The 23,421-nt window shown below is 40.9% G+C and overlaps 1 protein-coding gene and 1 pseudogene across 1 annotated transcript; one reads left to right on the top strand and one right to left on the bottom strand.

The window, feature by feature from the left end:
• On the bottom strand, positions 1-23,421 carry DHX8 (DEAH-box helicase 8). Its single transcript, XM_006910088.3, has 23 exons — positions 23,107-23,421; positions 21,689-21,774; positions 21,312-21,384; positions 20,709-20,794; positions 19,643-19,752; positions 18,910-19,257; positions 18,352-18,496; positions 18,055-18,258; positions 17,269-17,356; positions 15,764-15,861; positions 14,680-14,827; positions 13,506-13,687; positions 12,152-12,346; positions 11,672-11,857; positions 11,334-11,544; positions 10,793-10,974; positions 8,314-8,454; positions 5,529-5,684; positions 3,034-3,171; positions 2,454-2,582; positions 2,078-2,274; positions 1,444-1,623; positions 1-700 (listed from the first exon to the last, which is right to left on the bottom strand). Exons 1-23 carry the CDS (start codon positions 23,252-23,254, stop codon positions 481-483), a joined length of 3,651 nt encoding a protein of 1,216 aa, XP_006910150.1. The 5' UTR covers positions 23,255-23,421; the 3' UTR covers positions 1-480.
• LOC112478447 lies at positions 10,261-10,379 on the top strand (annotated as a pseudogene).

Raw genomic sequence — 23,421 nt, 5'->3', positions numbered from 1 at the left:
TTTTTGTTTCCTTAAGAAAATAAATATTTCCAGGAGATTAAGCAAAAGTACAGGGAATGGACAGGAGCAGGAAGGGGGAGCCAACACTTTCAGGGAGCGTAGTGGCTCCCTCCTCCAGAGTACTAGCCAGGGAGGGCATCAGGCCCCCACCGCATACGTCTGTCTGATACTTCCAACTGCCTCTTCTCATCCCAGGGCTGTACGTGTTGCCCCTTTCTTGAAGATGATGCAGTGTGCCCTCAGCCGGCTGTGAGCCCATGCTGGCCCCTGGTGGGGGCTGGAGGCTCTGGTCAAATCAGGCATAAATCCCTGTTTCTACATTACCAGCAGGGAAGAAATGCGAGTCAAGTTTAGACAATGTCCAGTTAAAACACTCAGTCACTGAACAGCTGTATCCTCAGGACCAGCTTTTCACCAGTAAGAGTGAAGTCAAGCCCGGGGCCACTGGTGCAGGAGAAGCAAACAGGTAAGTCTTGCCTTTTAGCGCCGCCGGAAGGCCCGGGATATTCTCCAGGCGTTGGGCTCCTCGTAGCGGTTGTACAAGGGCTCAAGACGCTGCTGCTTCTTCTGTTTGCTGAGCTTGGTTGGGTCAGAGACCTTGAAGAAGGCCGGAGCAAATTCCACAAGCCACCGGGGGTCGATGGTGGTGACCTCACGCATATACTCCTTCGTGGTCAGCACCAGCTCATGGTATACCACCCTGAAGAGGGACAGAGACAGGCTCAAGCTTCTGACAGAGGCCCTACTCCACAGTCACTCTGGTCCCTGGTGGGCCATGGCTGAACTTGCATGTTACCCTCTTACCTGCCATCTTTATGACGACCATGCTCAGACTCTGAGGAGCCTACATCCCTCTAACCACAAGAAAGCTGTAAGGATAACATGCTCTAGACCTGGCTCTAGCTCTAACTAGTCAAGTGACACAGAAACAATCACGTGACTTCTCTGGCCCTGTTTCCTGCTCTGTGAAATGCGAGGGTGATTTTTTTTAGGCTGTCACCACAGAACTCTAGGGCTCTGAAGAGGAGCCTCAGGGGTTGCCACAAGGGAATAAGGAAGGCCAAGAAGGCAAGGCGCTACATCTCTAACCCTTCTACCATGGTGGCATGGTGGTTTTAAATCAGTTTTATATTAGGGTGGGTAAGATTAGAATTTTTTTAAAATGTTACATGAAAATTTTTTTTAACCACCTCATTAGATGATAATTCTTAAGATCCTTCCCAGCTTTCATCCCTATGGCTTTATTTCTCTCAAAAGGGGCTGATATTGTGCCTAATTCAGGCTTCTGCTGCCCTAGAAATATAAGCGATGTTAAAATAGGAAGTATGGGGGTGGAAGGGTGTGTGTGTGTGGTGGGGGTAAAGACACAAGTACAAACAGCCAGTAGATTTATAGGTTCTCTCTACCCAGAACAGCCCCCAGCCCCAGGGCCTGCCCACCTACCATTCCGGCTGTCTGTTGAACAGAGCACTGGAAGGATGGATGTAGACCACCTGCTGGTCAATCAGTGTCCGGTAACCCTCCTGCGGGTCTTTCTTGGCAGCGTTTCGAAAGAATCCACTGCAGATGGCCTTTTGCACTCGGACGGTGGACTTACCACAGGAGACCACATCCAGCTTGTGTCTATCAGGAAAATAAATGAAGAGAGGACAAAGATGTGAGACAATTCTGCTTTCAGAGGTTCTGTCTTCCAGAATGATGGTGCCCAACACCCCCATCTTGGGTCCCCGGAGTAGGCACTGAGACTCGCCTCCCAGCCCTAAGTGAGTACAGAGGCAGCTCTGCACAGTGGGCGAGATGGACACAGTAAGAGCCAGAGACTTAATTCAACTCGATTAATAGTGTTCCAGATGCTTGTAAACAAAGAGCATTTTTCAACAATAAATCATCTTCCTCTTAGAAACTTTCTAAAGTGACTCTCAGCTGTACCCTTGCCTGGGGAGGAATATAACAAAGATGGAAAAGCTGGAGGAAAAGGTTATGTGAGTCTATAGCTTCACAGATACACACAGAGATGAACAGAAATGGCATTCAAGGAGGTTCAACTCAAACATGGGGAAAAGTCACCAGATGTTACCTGTCCATTATGCCTAACATCTGCTTACGAATGTCCTGGGCCCGGCGCAGAGAACGAGCCTGGATAAAGTTCTCATAGCACCAGGGGTTGGAGAATTTGTTGTTCTTCCAGGAATTGTACACGGCCAGCAAAGTGAGGTGGTCCCCTTCGGTCTGGTGGAATTTAGCCTTCTTCTGATCAGCGAGGGCTTGTTTATCCTGTCAACCAGTGAGACAAAGGATCATTTCCCACCCCACAGCTACTAACTGAATACCCAGCAGTTCCACGAAGCCCTATGTGGCCCTGTCAAGTGTCGACATTAAGTACTGCAGTGGCAACAGCCGATTTCACCCAACTTTGGCACACTCCTCTCTGAGCATAGGTCTGAACTCCTTACCTTGGGCCTGTAGAAGACATTCTGTACAGAGAGCATGGACACAATGGTCAGCATTTCCTCACTGCAGCCCAGATGCACAGACATGATCAGCATTTTGCACAGCATTGGCTCCAAGGGGAATTCCGCCATCTAGAGGGAGAAGAAGAAACTGCAATTGCTTCCCTGTTGGACTCAGAGTGGTAACAGACCACAGGAGGTTTACCCAAGCCTGATGATGTGAGATTCCTATCTCCATCAGAAGAACATTGCTGTTTCTTTTATTTCCCAAATAAACCCCAATAAAATGTATGTGATCAAGAACAACTACTGTTGGGGTAGGTGGGAATTTTGCAGACATCTTTTGAAATTAAGGCTAGTGTAATAATATATCCTGACGTAAAACTGACTGTGGATAAAATTCTTTTTTCTATAAAGAAAAAACAGTTTAAGGCAGTGGAAAATCCAAGTTAAAAATAGGCATCTAGACGTCTACTCAAAGCTTATCCAGGGCCTCAGAGCTTCATTTTGCACAAAACGAAGAGTATGGAAGACTAGCCAGGGAATTGTCCCAAAAGCACCAGAAGTTTAGTCTGTCCCCTACCCTGCGGCCCAGGCGAGTAAGCAGGCCCTCATCATCCAGGGCCCCCAATGTGTATAGCTGTTCCATGGCTGTGATCAAGGTTTCCATTGGTGGGGCATCCATGAAGTCAAAGGACAGCAGGTCATTGATGCCCATGGCCTAGAACAAAAAGGAAGAAAGTGTGATAGGAGGGTCGGCCTCACCAGTGTTAAATTAACATGGAGGACGACTACTTGTCACTATCTTTCCTGTTTCTTCAATTGCAATTAGGAAGCCACCATGAAGACTAGCAGGAATCTCCACAGCTGGGCCACACAAAATTCAGACTAGTAGAGAGCTTATACTTCCTAAGGAAACTTTAAAAAACACTGCCTCAAAATAATAGCACATACAACTCAACGATAAATAGATGACAATCAAAAAATGGGCAAAAGACTTGAATAGATATTTCTCCAAAGAAGATATAAAAATGACCAAGAAGCATATGGAAAGATGTTCAACATCAACTAGTAATTAGGGAAATACAAATCAAAGCCACAATGAGACACCACTTCATACCCACAAGGATGGTTATAAAACATAATAATAATAAACAAACAGGAAATAACAAATGCTGGCAAGGATCTGGAGAAATAGGAACCCTTATACATTGCTGGTGGGAAGGTAAAATGATACAGCTACTGTGGAAAACAATTTGGTGATTCCTGAATAAGTTGAACATAGAATCACCATATTATCCAGCAATTCCATTTCTAGATATATACCCAAAAGAACTGAAACCAGGGTCTCAAACAGACGCTTGTACACTAATGTTCACAGCAGCATTATTCACAGCAGTCAAAAGGTAGAAACCACTCAAACGTCCATCAACATGAATGGATAAACAAAACATGGTACATACAAACAATGGAATATTATTCACCCTTAAAAAGGAATGAAATTCTAACATGTGCTACATGATGAACCTTGAAAACATTATGCTAAGTAAAATAAGCCAAATGCAAAAGGACAAATATTGTTTGACTCTACTTATACAAGGTACCTAGAATATGTATATTCACAGAGACAGAGAATAGTGATGACCAGGGGCTGGAGGGAGGGGATACAGAGTTTCTGTTAGAGATGATGAAAAAGTTCCAGAAATAGATAGTGGTGATGGCTGTGCAACACTGTGAATGTGTCTAATCCCACAGATAAGAACAATTTTAAAAGGTAACAATGGTAATGTGTTATGTATCTTACATACATAGACAATACACCAGCTTGTCCTGTTTCTTGCATACATAATTTCTACTGTGCATCTGGGAAGTGCCTCGTACTGTGTTTAGTTGTAGGAATATGAAGATGATTAAGATATGGCCCCTGCTCTCAGAGTACACAGTGGTGAGACAGATGGACACAAAACTAAACACAGTGCAATCTGCATGCCTGGCACACAATAGGCAGTCAATACATTTGTTAGCTAATTTGATGATAAAAGAAACAAATGAATGATGCGCTATCCAAGTGTGTACAAAGGGTGGTGTGGTAGAACCTAAGCTTTCTGTGTCTTTCTTATAAAGTGATCATGACTATAAACACAGCAGGTGTTCAATAAATGTTTATTGTATGAATAATAACTACAAGGAATTATGTTAGCAATCAGTAAGCACTGTGCCAAGTGCCTTTACCTGCATTATCTCATTTATCTTCACAACAGATACTATTCGACACCCCCCTTTTGAGGTAAGAATATAGAGCAAAGGGCCAAGCAGGTAATTTACCAAAGATATAACTGGAGTAGAAGTTTGAGCCACAGATGCATCTGTTCTCACTCCAGAGACTGGAGCAAGTTTTTTCTGAAGCTGTTTTAGCCTCCCTTGCGGAGAATGAATAATAAATTACAACAGAGCACTCTGCACCAGTAAAGTGCCAGGGCTCCAGGGTAGCATCAGTGTGGGGGGTGAGAGGGGGCGGGGGGTTGTGCCATCATCTGGAAAATTACTCATGTGGCTCTCCCTGCCAAAGGAGAATGAAGGTCCTCATGGGACTGAAGAGAGGAAGCGCAATGATTCAGAACGAAAAACAAGCCCCCAGAGGGCCAGTCTGAAACCTCTACTGACAGCTCCCTTGCAAAGTTTTTGGACTGGCAGTTTTGCATCTATTCGAAAGGAACAGAACTGGATATAAAAACTAAAGGGATAAAGGAAGTATGTTTGTCCACAGTTTGGCACCAATTAGATTTTTCTAACATCCTTTTTGGATGTTAGAAAATGCTCCTAACTAAAATCTTTTATAATCAAACATTCTGCTGGTTATTATGGTAAGAAAAAAACATGTATTCACAGCAAACATGCCAACTTAGCCCTGGACCCACAGTGGAAAGGCTGTTAACAAAGCCATTTGCATTTCACTCAAAGGGACTGGTTCCATGAGGTTACTAAAGTATTTAACAAGGTTCATAAAACTGAGATTCATTTACTAAGGCCATAGGATTAGACTGTTCCACCAACCCATTCTAACAAAACAATTTCTACCTTGAGCGAGAGCACGGTGCTTGCTAAGTTGGTTCTCTGGATTTCCGGCACGTTGGTGGTCAGCATTTCATCTCGGTAGGCACGTTCTGTGTACAGCCTGTAACACTTCCCTGGGCCTGTTCTCCCAGCTCTGCCAGCTCGTTGCTTTGCCTGAGCCTAGAGGGGTGGGCATATAAAAGTAACATATCTGTTAACAGCCCTATTCAGGAAAGCTGTTAAAAGAGGGGCAATTGGCAAAATCTGAAATGGAATTTATTTTACTTCCTTTAGGACCACTTCCAAGACTACCAATGTTATTATCATCCCCTCTCCAGTACTCAACATTTCAGGAAAGCTTGTTCAAGTGAGGCAAATACGGGTAGGTGAATGGAAGAAATATTGTAAATATCACAGAAACAGACCTTCAAAATAGTGTGGGACAACACAGAAGACAAAGCATAAAACAAGATGACAAAATACCGTCTCTAGTTATGACCAAAAATGTAAGTGAACAAAATAAATGTAATGTTAATATACCAACAATGACTGCAGCCATTTTAAAAATCAGGTTTGAGATGCTCAATGCCAAAAGGAAATGTTCACTCACACAGGTGAAGAAGCAAGTTAGAATATAATATTGATTTTATTTAAAAAAAAAAAAATCTTTATGCATGTATAATATAAACTACCAGAAGGAAAAAAAAATAGAGAAAAATACCCTAAAATGTTAACTATGGCTAACTCTGACAGTAGGCTTGCTGATGGGTTCTATTTTCTTTAACAAATATCCAATATTGAACACTTATAACCTTAATAACCAGGAAAATTAAATACTTAAACAAAAAGTATATAAAACATACTTACTAGACTACTAGAATTGCAACCAAAAAAGAAACAAATATGAAAAATATGGGCAAGAAAAACATCAAAATGATGACAGTAGTGGTAGTAGGATTATGGGTGATTTAAGTTTTTTTCTATTTCCAAAAAATAATGTAATAATACTCCTGTACTTAGGGGAGAGGGGCACTAATTTTTTAAATTAAAAAAAAAAAGGACGTGGTTCCATAGTGTAGCGGTTAGCATGTCTGCTTTCCACGCAGAAGGCCCTGGGTTGGGGTTGCACCCCAGTGGAGCCACAGTCCATGGTCTACGGCCACGCAATAAAAATAATAATAATAAAATGCATCTAGTTTAGCCATAGGCTCCTAGGCAAAAGTGAAGAGCAATCTGAAGCACTTGGTGAGTGCCCTGCAAGCGTTAGCTATTATTAATTAAGTTTCAAAACGAAAATAGCCTGATGGTTTTTAAAGATTATGAAACTAATCCATACCTCTTATAAAATATTAAGACAATATATAAAGGCCATTTTTTGATAAAACCATCTGTGTTACAAATAGTATCAGGATTTAAAATTCCTCTGCTAGTTTCAAACCAAAGGAACATAGTATGAAAGGTCATTAACTACACAAAGGCAGGCAACAATCATACATTGTAGGACTCCACAGCATTCTACAGATACCTCTCTCTAAATCAGAAAGGGCAAGTCTAATTTCTCAATCACTGTGAGCTGTATGCACCACCTTGAGAAGTGGTACAGAGTATACACACTGGAGCCAGGCCGCCCAGGTTCAAATGCTGGCTCCACCAGCCGTGTGACCTTAGGCAAGTCATTTAACCCCTCTGCCTCAGTCTCATCTGTGAAATGAGGGTAATGATAATATCTACCACAAAGGATCGATGCAAAAATGTGATGAGTTCAGGTAAGTGAAAGTACCTAGGACAGTGCCTGGCAGCACTTGGTGAGTGCCCTGCAAGCGTTAGCTATTATTAATTAAGTTTCAAAACGAAAATAGCCTGATGGTTTTTAAAGATTATGAAACTAATCCATACCTCTTATAAAATATTAAGACAATATATAAAAGTATGAAGAAAAAAATGCACTTCACTCAACAGCACAGTAACCAGCAGCACCACTGAGAAACAACCTCAACTAACATTTCAACTACATGCTTTCGAGTCTCAGGCGGGTTCACATACACTGTGCACAAGTGCACACCATCTATTTTTAAACAAAAATTGGATATTATTCCTGCTATTTTGTAGCTCACTTTTTTCAAATAATATAGTGCAGTCATATGCTTATTATCATTAAATATAGATACACACCACCATGTTAATGCCACATAACATTCTGTGGCATACATATACCATATTTTATTAAACTGCTTCCCTTTTGGAGCTCATTTAAAATTTTTCCAGGTTTCCTCTAATATAGACAGTGCTTTAGTGAACATCTTTTGCCATCACCTTTAGATATGTATTTAATCATTTCTAACTTTCAGATCTACTGGAACTATTAGGTTAAAGAGATGATCTTTTAAATTTTGGATACATTGTGTCCAACTGCTCTCAAAAAGGATGATCAGGTTATTCATTTTTAAATAAAATTTAGGCAGAAAATTATTCCATAAATAGCAAAGAAAACACATTATCATCTCATGAATTATTACTATCTCAGATATCTGTGGCTAAGTACAGTACTTAAAAAATATGTTCTTACCATCTGTATCAGATAATCTATGGTGCTAGGATTCAAACTTTTTAAGTTCAAATTTTATGGGGTTTGTAATGTTGAAACACTATTCTAAAGATTAAAAACACAAAATCTTCTTATCTCGCCCAGTATCTTAAAAGTTCATCTTTGAAAACAATAAAGTTCAAAATACAAAACCATAAAACACTTTGTTGAAGAAAGGCCCTAACTAGGATTTTCAGAAAAGCTACTGATAGAAGCCACCATTACCTGAGAAATAGGAGTCACCACCAGCTGGTCAATCCCTGTCTTGGAATTGTAAACTTTCTGCTTCACAAATCCAGGGTCCACCACATAATAGATGCCGTCGATGGTCAGTGATGTCTCTGCAATGTTGGTGGCAATCACGACCTGCAGATGAGAGGGACAGAGCTGGATTGAGCGGCTCAGGTTCAGCCCCAAGGTGTGAAAAAGGACTTCTGAACTCAGATATCTTCCCAAAGAAGTGTGCCGTTATCTCCCTCTCTAGACAGAAAGCACTTAATCTCAGTTCAGCCTCAAATGGGTGGAAGGAGAGGCGCTTTCGTCTTAAGGGTGAGCTTGGGAAAGGGGTGGTACCTGAGAGGAGAGGTAGAAGAGGAAAAAGCAAAGGCCAATCAAATCCTATTTCATTTGGTGCAAATGGCTACATATCCATTTTCTAGATCCAATGTTGATTACTACAATTTTAATTTTCTGGCACCCTGGGAAAGCAGAGACTTCCTGGCATCACGTGTGCCAGTGCAAAATGAGATTTTTCTTCCTCCATAGGGACATCTGGACTACAAAATGGGCTGTTTGTGTATATAGAACAAGGGGGAGTTTTGTTTTTTTTTTTCTAATCATAAAATGAACCACGAGGCAGCAGAGGAATTTTACGGTTTGTGTGTATGCAGGAGGATACGTGATCTAGGAGATTATTGGTCTCAGCTTGGCACTGCCACTGTTCTTCCATCCACAGGTTCAGCTAATAAAATACAATTGCTTGGGAATAACTGCAAGGAGGCACCAGAACATCTCGCATCATGCCAGCACCTGACCGGCCCTGAGAGGCTTCTACCTGCCCCAGAGCTGCAGAAGCCCTCTCAGGAAGAAGCCCAATCACTAGGAACACAACAGAGAAGGAATCACCTTCCTTCCCTGCGACCTGCTCCTCCTCCGTGTTTCCCTCCTCGGCACCGTCTTCCACCCAGCTGCCCAAGCCAGAAACCTGGGAGTCATTCCTGACTTCTCCCCTGCCCTTCTCCCCTACACTACCGGGCACCCACTATGTCTTGTCCATTCTAACTCTTTAATGTTATTCAAATCTACCTGTCTTCCATTCCTAGGGAAATGAAAACATATGTCTACATAACAACTTGAAAGCAAATGTTCAAGGCAGCATTATTCCTAACAGCTAAAATGTGGAAACAACCCAAATGTCCACCAACTGATGAACAGATAAACAAAACGTGGTACATCCACATTTTAGACATAGAATAATAATCTACAATAGAATATTATTCAGCAATAAAAAAAATGAAGTACTTATACATGCTACAACATGGATGAACCTTGAAAACATGCTAAGTGAAAAAAGCTAGTTTTTTTACATGAAATATCCAGAATAGGCAAATCCATAGAAAGTAGATTAGTGGTTCCCAGGGATGAGCAGAGGGGTGAATGGGGGGTGATTGCTAAAGGGCCCGGAATTTCTTTGGAGATGGTGAAATTGTTCTAAAATTAATTGTAGTAATTAATGGTTAATGATTAATTATTAATAATAGTAATTGATGGTTGCACAATCTGTGAATAGACTAAAATCCACTGAATTGTACACTTTAAAGGTATGTAAATTATATGTCAATAAATCTGTTATTAAAAAGAAATCCATCCATCACCTTTCCTACTGTCTCAGACACACAGTCAGTTCCAGCTACTGGAACAACGCAGCTCTCTAAAATGGCCACACGGGCTCGCCCCTAGGTTACCACAGGCTATTGTGTCTACTCGAATGGGTGTCCTCCTGCCCTTCTCACTTAGATGAACACTCCGTGTTCTTCAGCTTAGATCCTTACTTTCTCTAAGAACACTGGTTGGATGCTCCCCCTTGGGTATCCAGAGCATCAGTAGCACTTTCACACTATATGCTAAAGGCCTATCTACTGGTACATGCCCCACAGTAAAGAAAGGCCTATCATCTACAGCCATGCCACCCTGAACAAGCCCGATCCCATCTGATCTCGGAAGCTAAGCAGGGTCGGGCCTGGTTAGTACTTGGATGGGAGGCCACCTAGAAAGACAAGGTGCTATAGATATAAAATATTTTAAAAATTAAAACAAACAAATAAATAAATAAATAAATAAATAAATAAGGGATTGTAAGCTGACAAGGTCCTTGCAATCTGTGAGGTCAACCAAGAGTTGCCTCGCCTAAAAAAAAGAAAAGAAAAAAAAGAAAGAAAAAAAAGAAAGGCCTGTCCTTAGACTTTAGCCCTGGTCTACTCCAAAGCCTGAAGGATGCTCAAAAAATATTTGTCAAATGAAGGAAAGAAAAGGAAGAAGAGCAGGAATCATATACAAAACCTTTATTCCTTAACAAACTGGCTGGACTAGTCTCTAAAACATAATAAACAAGACTTGCACACATCTAAGCAATTCCCTTTTGGGCCAGCTGCACACACCATACGGTTTCAGAGGACAAGGGAGCTTCGTTTCTGCCTAGGGTTACCTTTCTGCTGCCGGGTGGAGCTGGGTCAAAGATTCGGGTCTGCATCTCACTGGGCAGAGCAGAGTATACAGGGAGGATGATCAGCTCTGGAACATCAGGTCCCAGAGATTTCATTCTTTCATACAGGATCTCACAAGCAGTATCAATCTCTTCCTGACCAGTCAGGAAGACCAGGATGTCACCTAAGAAGAGAACAAGAGCACTAATTTACTTTCTCTGTATGTTCTATCCAAAGGCAATAGTGACATTAACAGAACTACAAATGACAGGAAATATACTCAAATTCTGACTTCTAATAAATCAAAAGGTTTTCATCTGTCCACGTTTATTCTGTTTATTTTTATTTATTTACTTAAAATTTGTGTCTGTGTTTAAACAGGTGCATTTAAACACTGCACGCCATTATTTATATCTTCCCCACCACCATTTCAAATATGGAAGCATGAGACTTATTTAAAATTCATTTTTTAAAAAGATAAGTGAAAAAGACACCCACATTAGGACTTATGGTCTAAGAGGAAAAAATGTTCTTTCCCCCTACCTGGTGGTTCTGTTAAATGGATCTGCATGACAGTGATCAAGCTGGCATCCAGATAATCTGTCTCAGGTTCCTTTGTATACAGTATTTCCACCGGATATGTTCGACCAGGAATGGTGAAGATGGGAGCTTCATAGAAGTACTGAGAAAACTTCACTGCATCCAATGTGGCTGAGGTGACAATCAGCTTCATGTCCTGCCGTTTCTGAACTGTCTAAAGGGAAATGCGATGATGTGGCTTACTAAAAAGGACTACCCAAAAGGAAAGAGAGGTACTCAAATCCAATTCCCAGAATTCCATTCCCAACAGCTAGAAAGGACACCAGAGAAAACCCAGTTACCTTTTTCAACAATCCAAAGAGCACGTCAGTGTGAATTGTCCTCTCGTGTGCCTCATCCAACATGATGATCGCATACTGAGTGAGGTCGGGGTCAATCAGGCACTCTCGGAGCAACATCCCATCTGTCATGTACTTGATAACTGTTTCGGGGCTGGTGCAGTCCTCAAATCGAATGGTGTAGCCCACCTAAAGCAGAACAGAAGCTGAAAATCTTGGACACAAACCTCTCTGTAGTGCAATCACCAGGCAAGATTTCAGCCCAGTCAGACTGTTACTCTTAATACATAAGAATCTTAATAGATAAGAATTTGACCAAGATGTACACTGATTTCCTCATTGTAAAATCAACCTTTGACTTGATCCTGAACAGATCAACGATGACAATAAAATCCTCTCTCCCTCAGGAGAAACCTGAAAAAGGTAGCTCTGGGCCTTTACTTTTCTTCAGGCATTTCCAGAACAGCTTCACTACTCACTTACCTCTTGACCTAAGCAACAGCCAAACTCCTCTGACACCCTTTTGGCCACTGACATGGCTGCCACTCTTCTTGGCTGGGTACATCCAATCTTGCCCCTGGAAGTGTAGCCTGCCTCCGCCAGGTACTGGGTGATCTGCGTTGTTTTCCCAGATCCTGTCTCCCCAATAACAATCAGGATCTGATTGTCATGGACAGCCTGAAAGCAACAGAATACAAATACTGTCATTGAAATTTGCCACACATTACTCTGGAGTAAAATAACTGTTTACATTCTTACACTAAAGGAAAAAAGGGAACAAAATAATATAAGATTATAACCAGAGTTTAAATTCTTTTTAATCATGAAGGAAAAAATACTAATGATTTTTAATATGGGCAATGCTCTTATTTTAATTGCATCTATAACTAAATTTAAAAACTTTAAATCTTATGGGTATTCTTTTTTTTAACCGACTCAAATTTATTTTTAATTTACTGGTTTTCTTAAATTCATAAAAACATAAAAAAGATGCCAAAAGAATAAACTATCACCTAGATATCCCTGATGTACATATATAATTTTTTAAGGTATTACATGTACATGGTTAAAGAATTCAACTGTCATAAAAAGGTATATAGTGTTCCTACTGTCGCTCCCAAATCTCCAGTGCCTTACCCCAACAGTCATCTTATTACTACACTGTTTATAAGAGCAAAGGATTGCCATCAGCCTATATGTCTACTAACACTGGATTAGTTAAATAAACCAGAGAATATCTACATAATGAAGCACTTAAAAAAAAAAAAAAGACACAACCCCTGAGCTATACAATTAAGGGGAAAAAGCAAGATGCAGAACAGTGTATATCACATGGTGCCATCGAGAAACACACCACACAACAAGATATATAATGTGTGTGTACATATATTTGTACTTGCTTGTGTACATATAAGTTATTACAGAAAGAATTAACTGGAAACCAGGTAAATCGGTTGCCTCGGGAAATCTGATGGTCTTAAAAATCAGATCTCCAGAAAATGGAAATAAGTACTTGAGGCAAAGCCTTGCCTGTATGAGATCAATGGCCGAGCATCCTCATTTTTCTTATTGACCAGAGCTGTTGATCTGTACAACACAATATTCCGCCCACCTGAAACTGCTCCGGGATCCTCCCATTCAAAAAGATTTATTTCCTTATATGAAATACAAAATTGTGTAGACTAGTAAATATTTAAAAAAAAAAAAATACTTCAAATGCTGTTTTTTCCTATTCCTTTCGAAAAAGCTACTTCAAATGTGCACATACCTATCCAGCTAATTTCAATTAAAACATGTCATCCTCCGACTCCCAATATTTCATAAAGGGGCTTCTCACCTGGACCAGCTGCTCCTTCAGTTTGTAGATGGGCAGGCTCTCTCTCTGCTCAATGATTGACATCTGGGTCTTCTTTCCATAAGAAGCTTTGTTGCCCCCAAAGGCATGCTTCTTCCACTCAGGAATGTCATTGGGCATCATCCCAATACCCCTCATATTGGCAGCAATCTGCCTGCCTTCCGCTGTAAAGGAAACAAGAGACTTAGTATTGTCCTCAAGCTACCCCTCTGCTCCCTCCTCCATTTTCGACAAATCACATCCTCCAGTACATCCCTTCTGTTTTGCGTTAAAGCCACCATCCTCTCCCCTCTGCACTATTACAAAAACCTCCTAATTCATCTCATGTGGCTACTCCTGCCCCATCCAAGCCACTGTAGGGAGACCTCAAATTACTTCGGAAATGCAACTCTGATCATGCAAGTCCCCTGCTTAGAACTTTGCAACATTTCTCAGTGAACTTTAGAACTGAGCCTTCATGCCTATACCATCTACAAAGTCCTGACCTGACACTCCTCATCTCTCACCACTCCACCCATCATTATCTGTATTGGAGCCACACAAGTCTTCTTTCCTACCTTACGACCCCAGCACAGGCTATTCCTCAGCCTAGAATAAACTCCCCAACCCCTGCCCTATCCCCTTTGACAGGCTAAGTCCTATTTATCCTTCGGTTCTCAATCTTCCCAGGGAAGTGACCCACCATAGCCAACTACAATACTTCTTCATGATTTAGTTAGTTACTTGGTAATTATTTGATTAACATCAGTAAACCTCATAAAGGCAGGAATCATGTCTAATTCACAACTATATCTTTAGCTGCCTAACATAAATTAATAAATACTTGTTATGACTGCATCCAACGGTTAGTTAATATTTACTGTACAAAGAATTATATGAAAAGGGAAGTTTCAAAGCTGTATTATTTCTAGAATAAAAATTTTTAAGTTATTCAGAAGAAAAAATCTAATCATCTGATCTGGGTTACTAAAACATTTTTGGTTTTAAATACTTGTTTTAAAAATAAAATGAAAAGCATGGTTTAACTGAAGGGAAAAAACAAATCACTAAAGCCAAAGGCCAAATTTTTAGTATGTGCTGGCAGTGTCCCCTCCCTGCGTACTTAAAGACTCAGATTTTTTTTGAAAAGTCCAAACCCCCCGTCCCAGGGTCCTACCATCAGGCAGAGGATCAACCCAGTGTTTGTTGAGTCCCATGGGTATAGAATCCATCTCGGCTTCCCGCTGGGCCTGCTTGAGTTCCCGTCTCTCTTTGGCCAAGGCACTCTGCATCATTGCTGCTTGGGAGAGGGAGCCGTCTGGGTTCTAGTGTAACATGAAAAAGCAACATCAGAATGGGATCTCAGCATGCATTAAATGTCCAAGAAATAAAATACAGATGTTAAGGCACTTGAATCTAAAGAATGAGACCCACCTAGAAGAAAGTTCTTATCAACATACCAGACTACATGAAAAAAATGGATAAACTATAGCAAATTCAGAGAAAATAAATGAAGACAGTGATAAATCACTGAAAGAATTTGGGATGTTGGCTTAAAGATGAGAACCCCAAGAAAAATAGGACACATAAGAAAAGGATAAAATTTCCTTTGTATTGTTCCAAGAACTAAAATGAAGACCAGTATGGACACCTTGGTAAGACAGATTTCAGCTCCACCTAAAGAAGAACTAGTGATCAGATCTAATTGAAGAAGGAATGTGTCTCCTTAAGGGCTGGCAAATTCCCTGTCGCCAACAATGTCGAGCAGATGTGAGAAGACCACATGGGTGGATTACAAGCTCTGAATGGGTGGCTGGACTGAGAGACCTTTAAGATAACACTTTACCAAACTTGAAATTTTATCATGACTGTTAAATGAATTCTTCTCCTCATAACTCTGCCCTCCACAACAAGCAACATTGTAGTTTTCTGTTAGGGGCCAACAGCAATTGAACCCTTCAAAATTGCCTTTGAATCTTCAAAGGACTGATTCAAGCCCTAAGGCCTGGGCAAAAGCAGGGATAGTAGATCAAGCACATGTATTTATCTCTGCTTCCTCCCAAACACAGTAAAATGAGACCAGAAAATTAAAATGCAAAAGGAACAAAGCCAAGTCAATCTCCCTTTAAAACAAAAAGTCAATACTACCTCCTGCTGCCTGAGTTCTGCTTACACAGATCTAATAACCTGCTCTGAAAAACTGAACTATTACGTTAAGAACTCACTTGACACGTTCAGGTTAGAGTTCCAGCATTTCTCACCTTAACAATTTTAATAGGGCTCATGTCCATGCTTTGCTTGGTGTGCCCTCTCAGGAATGGAGGCTCTTCCTCAACCAGTTCAATCTCAAGGTCCTCATCTAAAAGTCCCCCAAAAAGAAGAATTAGCCAAAAACAAAAGAGAGAAATGACCAATCATTTCAGCAAAATAATTAATTCCCATGGGCACCAGCAGTCTTTATCAAAGTTGACTCCCAAGGTCAAAAGGACAACGATGCAAGTGAAACCAGAACCCAGGTGACAGTTCCCCCTGCTCTCCAGCCATTTCTAGTGCATTTCTGCTCCAGCCCAAGAACTGATCAGAGCTACTTTCAAAAGAAATTAAGCCTGTGGAAGAATGCTCTTCTGATATTCTAGATGGTAATAAGACATTTGCCATCCAATGTCATTATAGAGCAACTCTTAATCCATAAATTGGCAAAAAAAAAAAAATCATGTTAGACAATGGGATAACCAAATGTTGATAAGAACGTGGAGCAACAGGAACTCACATTTACAGTAGAAATGTAAATTGGTACAAAAACTTTAGCAAACAATTTGGACTGCCTGGTAAAGCTGAACATGCACATTTCCTACTACCCAGTAATTCTTCTCTTACATATTTAGGAAAAAGAAGCCTTGCACATGTGCATTAGTAAAACAAATATAGGAGTTTTATAATAGTATTCATAAAGGTAAACAAAAAAACAGACACAGCCCATATGCCCATCAAAAGTAAAAAATGGATAAATTACAGTAAATTTATATACAGCAACACTCTGCAGCAGTGAAAACAAATAAAATAAATCTACAAAGATAAATATCAAAAGAATGATGAATCAAAAAAATTAAGTTCAAAAACAAACTAAATAGTATAATGCTTAGGGATAGATATATAGGTGGTAAAACACTAAAGAAAAGTGAGGAAATGATTAACACAAAATTTAGAATGGTGGTTACCCAGAAGAGGAAGGAGAAAGATCTAATCAGAGAGGGGATGTAGGGTCTTCAAAGCTGCTAGTAAAGCTCTACTTAAGCCGGGTGGCAGGTGCGTAGATGTTTATTTAGTATATTCATTTATTACTGCTATATAAATTATATATGTTCCATTATAGTATTTATTTCAAAATTGCAAAAAATTGTTAATGGACTGAGTTATAAGTTGTTTCCGGGGCAACTTGGAGGTAATCTAGGGAGATCCAGGGTTTTCAGAACAATTATTAAGAATGTAAGATTAAATTTACTCCACAAAATACAATTATAACTTTTTCTACTCTAAAAGCTTATTATAAGCAACAAGTATAACAATGTATAAATGTTTGCCAAAACAATGAATTTTTTTGCTTCTATCATGGAAGGACCCTTGTTCTTATGTGGTGAGACCCAAGAACAGATGATTCATAACCACTGGATTAAACTACAAATAAACAGCCCAGTCCGATGGCTCAGCTTGCCAAATGTCCTCCCAATCCCTTATCCTGCTTGATCCCACTCCACTGGCTAGTTACCTTCTTCGTCATCCACTTTAGGGAGAATGCCAGTCTCTTCATCAAAGTCTGGAAACTCTTCTTTGGAAAGGACGTTGGCAGCAATCATCTAGCCAAAGGACAGAAGGTGGCACTTTTAACTTGCTAGAATCAAAACTCTCCTTTCATGGAAGAGAGTTAAAACAAAGGTTTCATGTAGGAAACCAAGGTTTTCTCCTCCTCCGGCCCAGAATTGCAGGGTCTCAAACATCATATCCCATCTCTGGGAGGCAAGACAACATGATGCCCAAAAGCATGACTCAAGGTTCTCTTCCCCAGGAAGAGCTATCTGCTCCTTCCCTTGATTCCACAGCACTCTGCACTTGCTTTATTATGTAATATGTAAACCTTCACAACTATCTGTTTTGATCTGTCTCCTCCACTGGACTTGGGAGTTCCTCAAGGGCAGGAACCACGATACTCTGTCTTTGTAGCCCTAGCATCTACACAGTGCCCAGTACACTACGGTTCTGATGTTTATTGATGAATGATGGAAACAAGAACAAATATTTACATAGCATTACCAAATGCAGCCACTAATCCAAGAGCTTCACATCTATGAATTCATTTAGTCCCCACAAGGCCACCACCAGCCTTGGTTTAGAGGAGTGCACTGAGGCACAAACAGGTAAAGTAACGTGGCCCAGGATCATACAACTAGTAAAAAGCCAGAAGTCACCCCAGGCCACCATGCTCTAGGGCCCACCCTCTTAACCACTATGCTACAAGCTGAATGACTATGTGCCCATAAAAGCAAATGTCCCCAACCTGTTTGATCTCCCACTTCTCTGGGTCAGAGATGCGGGTAAGGCGCTTGCGCTCCAGTGAGTCATCTTCTACTTCAGGGGCGCTGACGAGGGACAGGTGAGTGGGTCTGTCTGGATTCCTCATCGAGGTCTCCTCATTGGTCTCCCCAACAAGATTTCGTCGTCGATTTGGGTTTAGATCTTCTCCGGTCTCTTGATCTACATCCTAAGGCACAAACACAATGAAGCTAGCTCACTTGCTGTCCTCTTATGTTTCCTTGGCCATCAGATGTGGAAATAGGTTGGATATCTCACCTACCTTCATGCTCAGACTGGTCTTGGTCCCAGTGAAGGACAGCACTTTGACCTTGACCCTCTGGCCTTTGCTCACCACATCAGCCACATTGGCCACACGGCCTTCCCTCCGGAGCTCAGAGATGTGCACCAGGCCTTCCCACCGCTTCCTGAGGAAAAGTCGGGTACATCAGGAACATGCCTAAAATACCTTTTCCCCAACAGATTTCTACTCTTGTTGGAACTAAACAAACAAAAACGGTCTTAAACTCAAGAAGAAAGTACCAAGAAGGTTGTCAAACAATACAGTATTACCGCCCTCCCAAAGACAAGACATGGGGGAGGGGCAGTAGACATGAGGGTTCTCATCTGTCTCAACTAGCAAAAGGGAAGAGCTCTTAAAGGCAGAGGAAGGAATAAATGGCTCTATGGCATTTCAAACAAAGAGTTAAATTCTAACAACCTGATATGGCTGATTTAATTAAAGTGTCATTAATCATAATAACTTTTTAGAACGTGAAAATCCCAGTGATAAAAGAAACCCTGCCCATCGCTGGTGGGAAAGAAGAGCACCAGCCATTACCTTAGTCCCTCCAGCTGCACAAAGCAACCAAACTGCATGATGCTGGTAACTTTGCCATTGTAAATGTCCCCAATGGCGGGCTCTTCCGGGGGAGGGCGGTCCACATGCTTATCCCGCCATCTGTCCAGATTCCTCTCTCCATACTTGTCTCGGTCCTTCCGGTCTTTTGGGGGACTCTGACTTCTACTCCTAGACCGATATCTAGACTTCCCTTTATTCCTCTCCCGGGTCCTGGAGCGGGACCGGTGTCTCCGTTTGTGGTCTCTATCGCGGTCTCGCTCTCGGTCACGGTCACGGTCTCGCTCTCGATCCCGGCTCCGGCTCCGCTTCTTCTTCTTTGACTTGTCCCTAACAAATTAATAAGCACCTGTTTGAAAAAGAAACCAGCCCAATTCCATCTTTGCATCCCCAAGCACCCAGCACAGTGCCATGCACATGGTAGGTGCCTTCTAAGCATTAAACTGAATTAGTTTCAATAACTATGACATCGCAGCAAGCCAATAAAAGATGAGGCCATAAACATGTTCAGCCTCTTTGAGCCCAGGCTTCTATCTTCTGAACATCTTAGCATTCATTGCAGACTCTTGACAGGGAGCAATAAAAACAGATGTAACAATATGGGACATGGCCAGTCCAGATTCTATAAACCCGCCCAAAATTTTGCTTGGCTGGTCCACAAAATTCAACCATCATAGCATCCTAACTTCCAAAGGGTATAACAGCAAGGACAAACCGGTGCTCAGCATCTCTTTGTTTCTCCTGGCCTGCTGCACTGGGCATTAAGGCCTCCAGTTCTTTTAGGACATCCACAGCAACTTTCACATCATCCTCGTCCAGCATGGTCTACAAGAGCAGAGGCCAGAAAAGTTAGGAGGAGGAGGGAAAAGAAATCACTCAAGAATCTGTACTTCAGGTACTACTAATCCGACAGCCCCTACACCACTGACCACTTAGGTGAAGGAAGAAAAAGAGTATGGATTTCCAACACAATTTGAGATTGACGCAGAGGAATAAGCAAAGGCTCTTGGAAGTCATTTTTGTATTAGGCAAATCCCCTTTATCCTTAATGCAAAGCTATGGAAGAAAATTAGATATCATCCCTTCCGTGAAATCATGCAACTAACGATTATAAATAGAAAACAGATGCTAAAATTTTTAAAAAGCGACTACCCCTCTGCACTCCCTTCTCCTCTTTCATCTGCTTTATTTTTTTTCCATAGTTCTTTAGTTATCAGCTATGTTATACATTTACTTATTTGTCTATTGCCCGTCTCCTTCCCACTAGAGGAGTTTATATGTTTATTTCCTACCCCATCCCAATAATAGGATGTAACACCCAAGAGGACAGAAACTGGTCTGTTTTGTTCACTGCTGTATCCCTGGTACTTAGAACAGTGCTTGGCACATAGTAGGTATTCAATAAATACTTGCTAAGATGAAATTTAAAAATCAAAACATTTCAAAAATTAGACATTCTAACACATTAATGGAACAAAAAATATCTAATTTCATATATCAGGCATCTGTTCCAGAACCTGAAGTTATTTCATAACTATTTCATATCCCCAGCCACTGCTTTCCACAATTTCCAGTCTCATTTCCCTCAGATCTCATTCTTTAAACCTTTTAACACTATTTTATACATAGTATGTGCTCAGAAGGTCATCAGACACTTTCACTTTGAAAAATATGTTACAATAAAGGTAAACTTAAAATTAATAACGAATGAGACAGAGAAAAGAGGCAGGGGTCGGGGGAACATGCAGTTATAGAAGACATTCTCGTGATAGTATCAGTACCCGAACAGAAGGGTTGTCTGGTTGGCAAAGGACTGGGAAGAGTTCCTTCAGTTTTTCTTTTTCAGTTTTGGGTTTAACAACCGGATCTTGTTTCATTAAAGAGCATGAAGGAATTAAAAAAAAAAAAAAAAAGATACATTTAATATTCTTAACAGTTAACAATTAAAAAAAGATACGTTTAATATTCTTAACCCTTAACAATTAAAAAAAAGATACGTTTAATATTCTTAACACTTAACAATTGAAAAAAAGATACGTTTAATATTCTTAACTTCAACATTAGATTTGCATCAAACTAAAAACATAACACTGCAGTTTTCTACGTTACATACGTTAATATACACGTAATTTAATTTTCTGAAAAAAACTGATTATAAAACCCTCAACAAACTATCTGGGCATGGGGCGGGGGGTGCATCAGTATTCATTTGGTTGGTTTTATCTTATAATTCTTATAATCTTAATTTTCTTTTAAGTCATTTGAATTTTTTTACTAGAACATTTATTTATTCATCAGCTGCTACAAGGGAAACAAATACAATTTACAGACTGCTCACAATCTAACCATTCTGGAGGCTAAGCTCAGCCAGAAGCTCTGCTCACCTTTGCTAGTAGAAGGCTTTGCTGGAGGCCGCATGGTTTGTATGAGACGCAGCAAGTTACTTACAAGCGAATCCTTTGAAAAGAAATAGAACAAAAATCGTCGGCTCCTGGATCAGTGCTTAAAAACACTAAGAAAAGGGATGACCCCTAGAGACGGGTGGTTAGACCCACCTGCCCCATTTTCCTAGAAAGGTATCACAGGAAATCCAGTTACAATACCACTGTTTAGTGGCATCAAAACATTACAATTAATCATTTATTTGAGTGGTATGTACGAATTATCTCCTTTCTCTATTTAAAACTCTACATTAAATTCTACCAAAATTTAAATTCAATAGTGATATTAAAATAAAAAAGGGGTCTCCAGATACACATACCGTGAATTCTGCACCATTTTTGACCAGAGAAGACTTAAAAGTATCAAAGGTGGTATTTTTCTCAGCAAGACTGATCACAAATTCAGCTGCAAATGAGAAAATGAATTAAAACAAGAAGACTTAAGCAAAAAATCAATTTCATATATGCTAAAAACAAAACTATTTAGACTAACCACCAGCCATAAAAACCAAAGTCCATCATCTAGTAAGGATAAAGAAAATTTAGACTACCAAGATTATCCATGTATGTTCTAGTTAATTTTTATAAATGAGAAAAAGATATTACTACAAAACTGGCCACCAGGCCCTTGAGCGTATTTAAGCAAGACCTCCTTGTCTCATATCATTGGACTTGCTTCTCATGAAACTACTAGCTGTGCAGACTGCCATATAAACTCTAGAGGTAATGATGTCCAAAAGCATGAGCCCATGCACACAGATACACACACACAAATGACACACACATAGGATGCTTTCTACTTTCTGGAAAGGCAAACAAAATCCTTGTATTAGGATCAGGCAGCTGCTAGATGGTACAATCTCCAAGTTGATGAAAGACTCAGTTGCCTCCTCCTCCAATTTTTCCTCTGCAAAACTGCCTGGTTCTTGAAATTTCTAATATTAGAGCTATTTTATTAACAGATTTTGAGAAGTGCATTTTATGACAGGCCGACATAAAACATCTCAAACTGTGAGTCCCACAAGAAAATTTGAATGATTTCATTTGGATTTTAATCCTAACAAATAACATGGATGATCTGAATAACTAACTTATAAACTAATACTACCATACCATTTCCATGATGGAATTTGTTTTTACCTTTTTGATGACAATAAGTGAAAGCCAAATGCCATCAGGCTACATGGACATAGCTTATGCATAACAAGTTACTAATAATGCCAGTGGTTAAGACTTTATGACCAGCTACTACATGACAAGCACTATGCTAAGTGGGTTATCCCGTGACCCTCACAGCAACCCTCATAAGTAGGTACCGTCTGGGCCCAGGGCAGGCCGCCCCAAAATATCCCACATGGTATGCTGATTCAAGTTACTTCACAAGCAGCCGGCGCAAGAATAACGTCTGCCATTATTATCATCACGATCATCATCATGTGATTGATGCTGTTGTTGCTAACGCTGTTTAATTTACCTGGGGCTGGGGCAGGGGAAGGGGGGAGTGTGAGGAGGGGAAACAAGCAGTGATGGCTGCTCTGGGTTTCACTGACAGCTCTGGGAAATGGTTTCTAACAGCTCTGCCTGGAGGATTCTCGTGCGGAGGCCACGGCTGCAAGTTCCCTAGACTCAAGTCTCTGTGACAGAGACTCGACACGGTCACTCGGCTCCTCAAACTCATTTCTCCTTCCGCTTCCCTCGACCCCCAACCCAGAGACCGCAGAAACTTCCTGAAGCTCACCCAGATCCTTGTCGTTGATTCCCAGGTGATTGTCCAGCTCAGTGCAAACCTTCGACACTAAAGACAGATACTCGAGTTTGGCGAGTTCTTCTGCGGGGCCCAGCTCCGTCCCGTTTACGGCTCCCGCCATAGCCACAGCCACCGCCATGGCTACGGCTGCCCCCCACCCGCCTCCTCACTGCTGGCCTTCGGCGCTACTCCGGCCTGGCTCCGATTTCCACTTCCGGGTCGGCGCCCATCCCTTTTGTTTACGGTAAATTGAAAACTCCGGGAACTAATCAGGACGTAAACGGATAAACCATAGAGATCGAACAG

This window comes from Pteropus alecto, unplaced genomic scaffold, assembly GCF_000325575.1.
Source record: "Pteropus alecto unplaced genomic scaffold, ASM32557v1 scaffold313, whole genome shotgun sequence".
NCBI classification, from domain to species: Eukaryota; Metazoa; Chordata; class Mammalia; order Chiroptera; family Pteropodidae; genus Pteropus; species Pteropus alecto.
This window is presented reverse-complemented; position numbering and strand designations above follow the sequence as displayed.

Bases quoted from the DNA above. Each gene is read 5' to 3' on its own strand.
- DHX8 (XM_006910088.3), bottom strand. From the start codon at position 23,254: ATGGCGGTGGCTGTGGCTATGGCGGGAGCCGTAAACGGGACGGAGCTG. The intron at 12,347-13,505 runs GTGAGAAGCCCC...TGTTGCTTTCAG, and splicing joins TGAAGGAGCAGCTGGTCCAG to GCTGTCCATGACAATCAGAT. The intron at 3,172-5,528 runs GTAGAAATTGTT...TTTTTGTTCTAG, and splicing joins GCACCGTGCTCTCGCTCAAG to GCCATGGGCATCAATGACCT.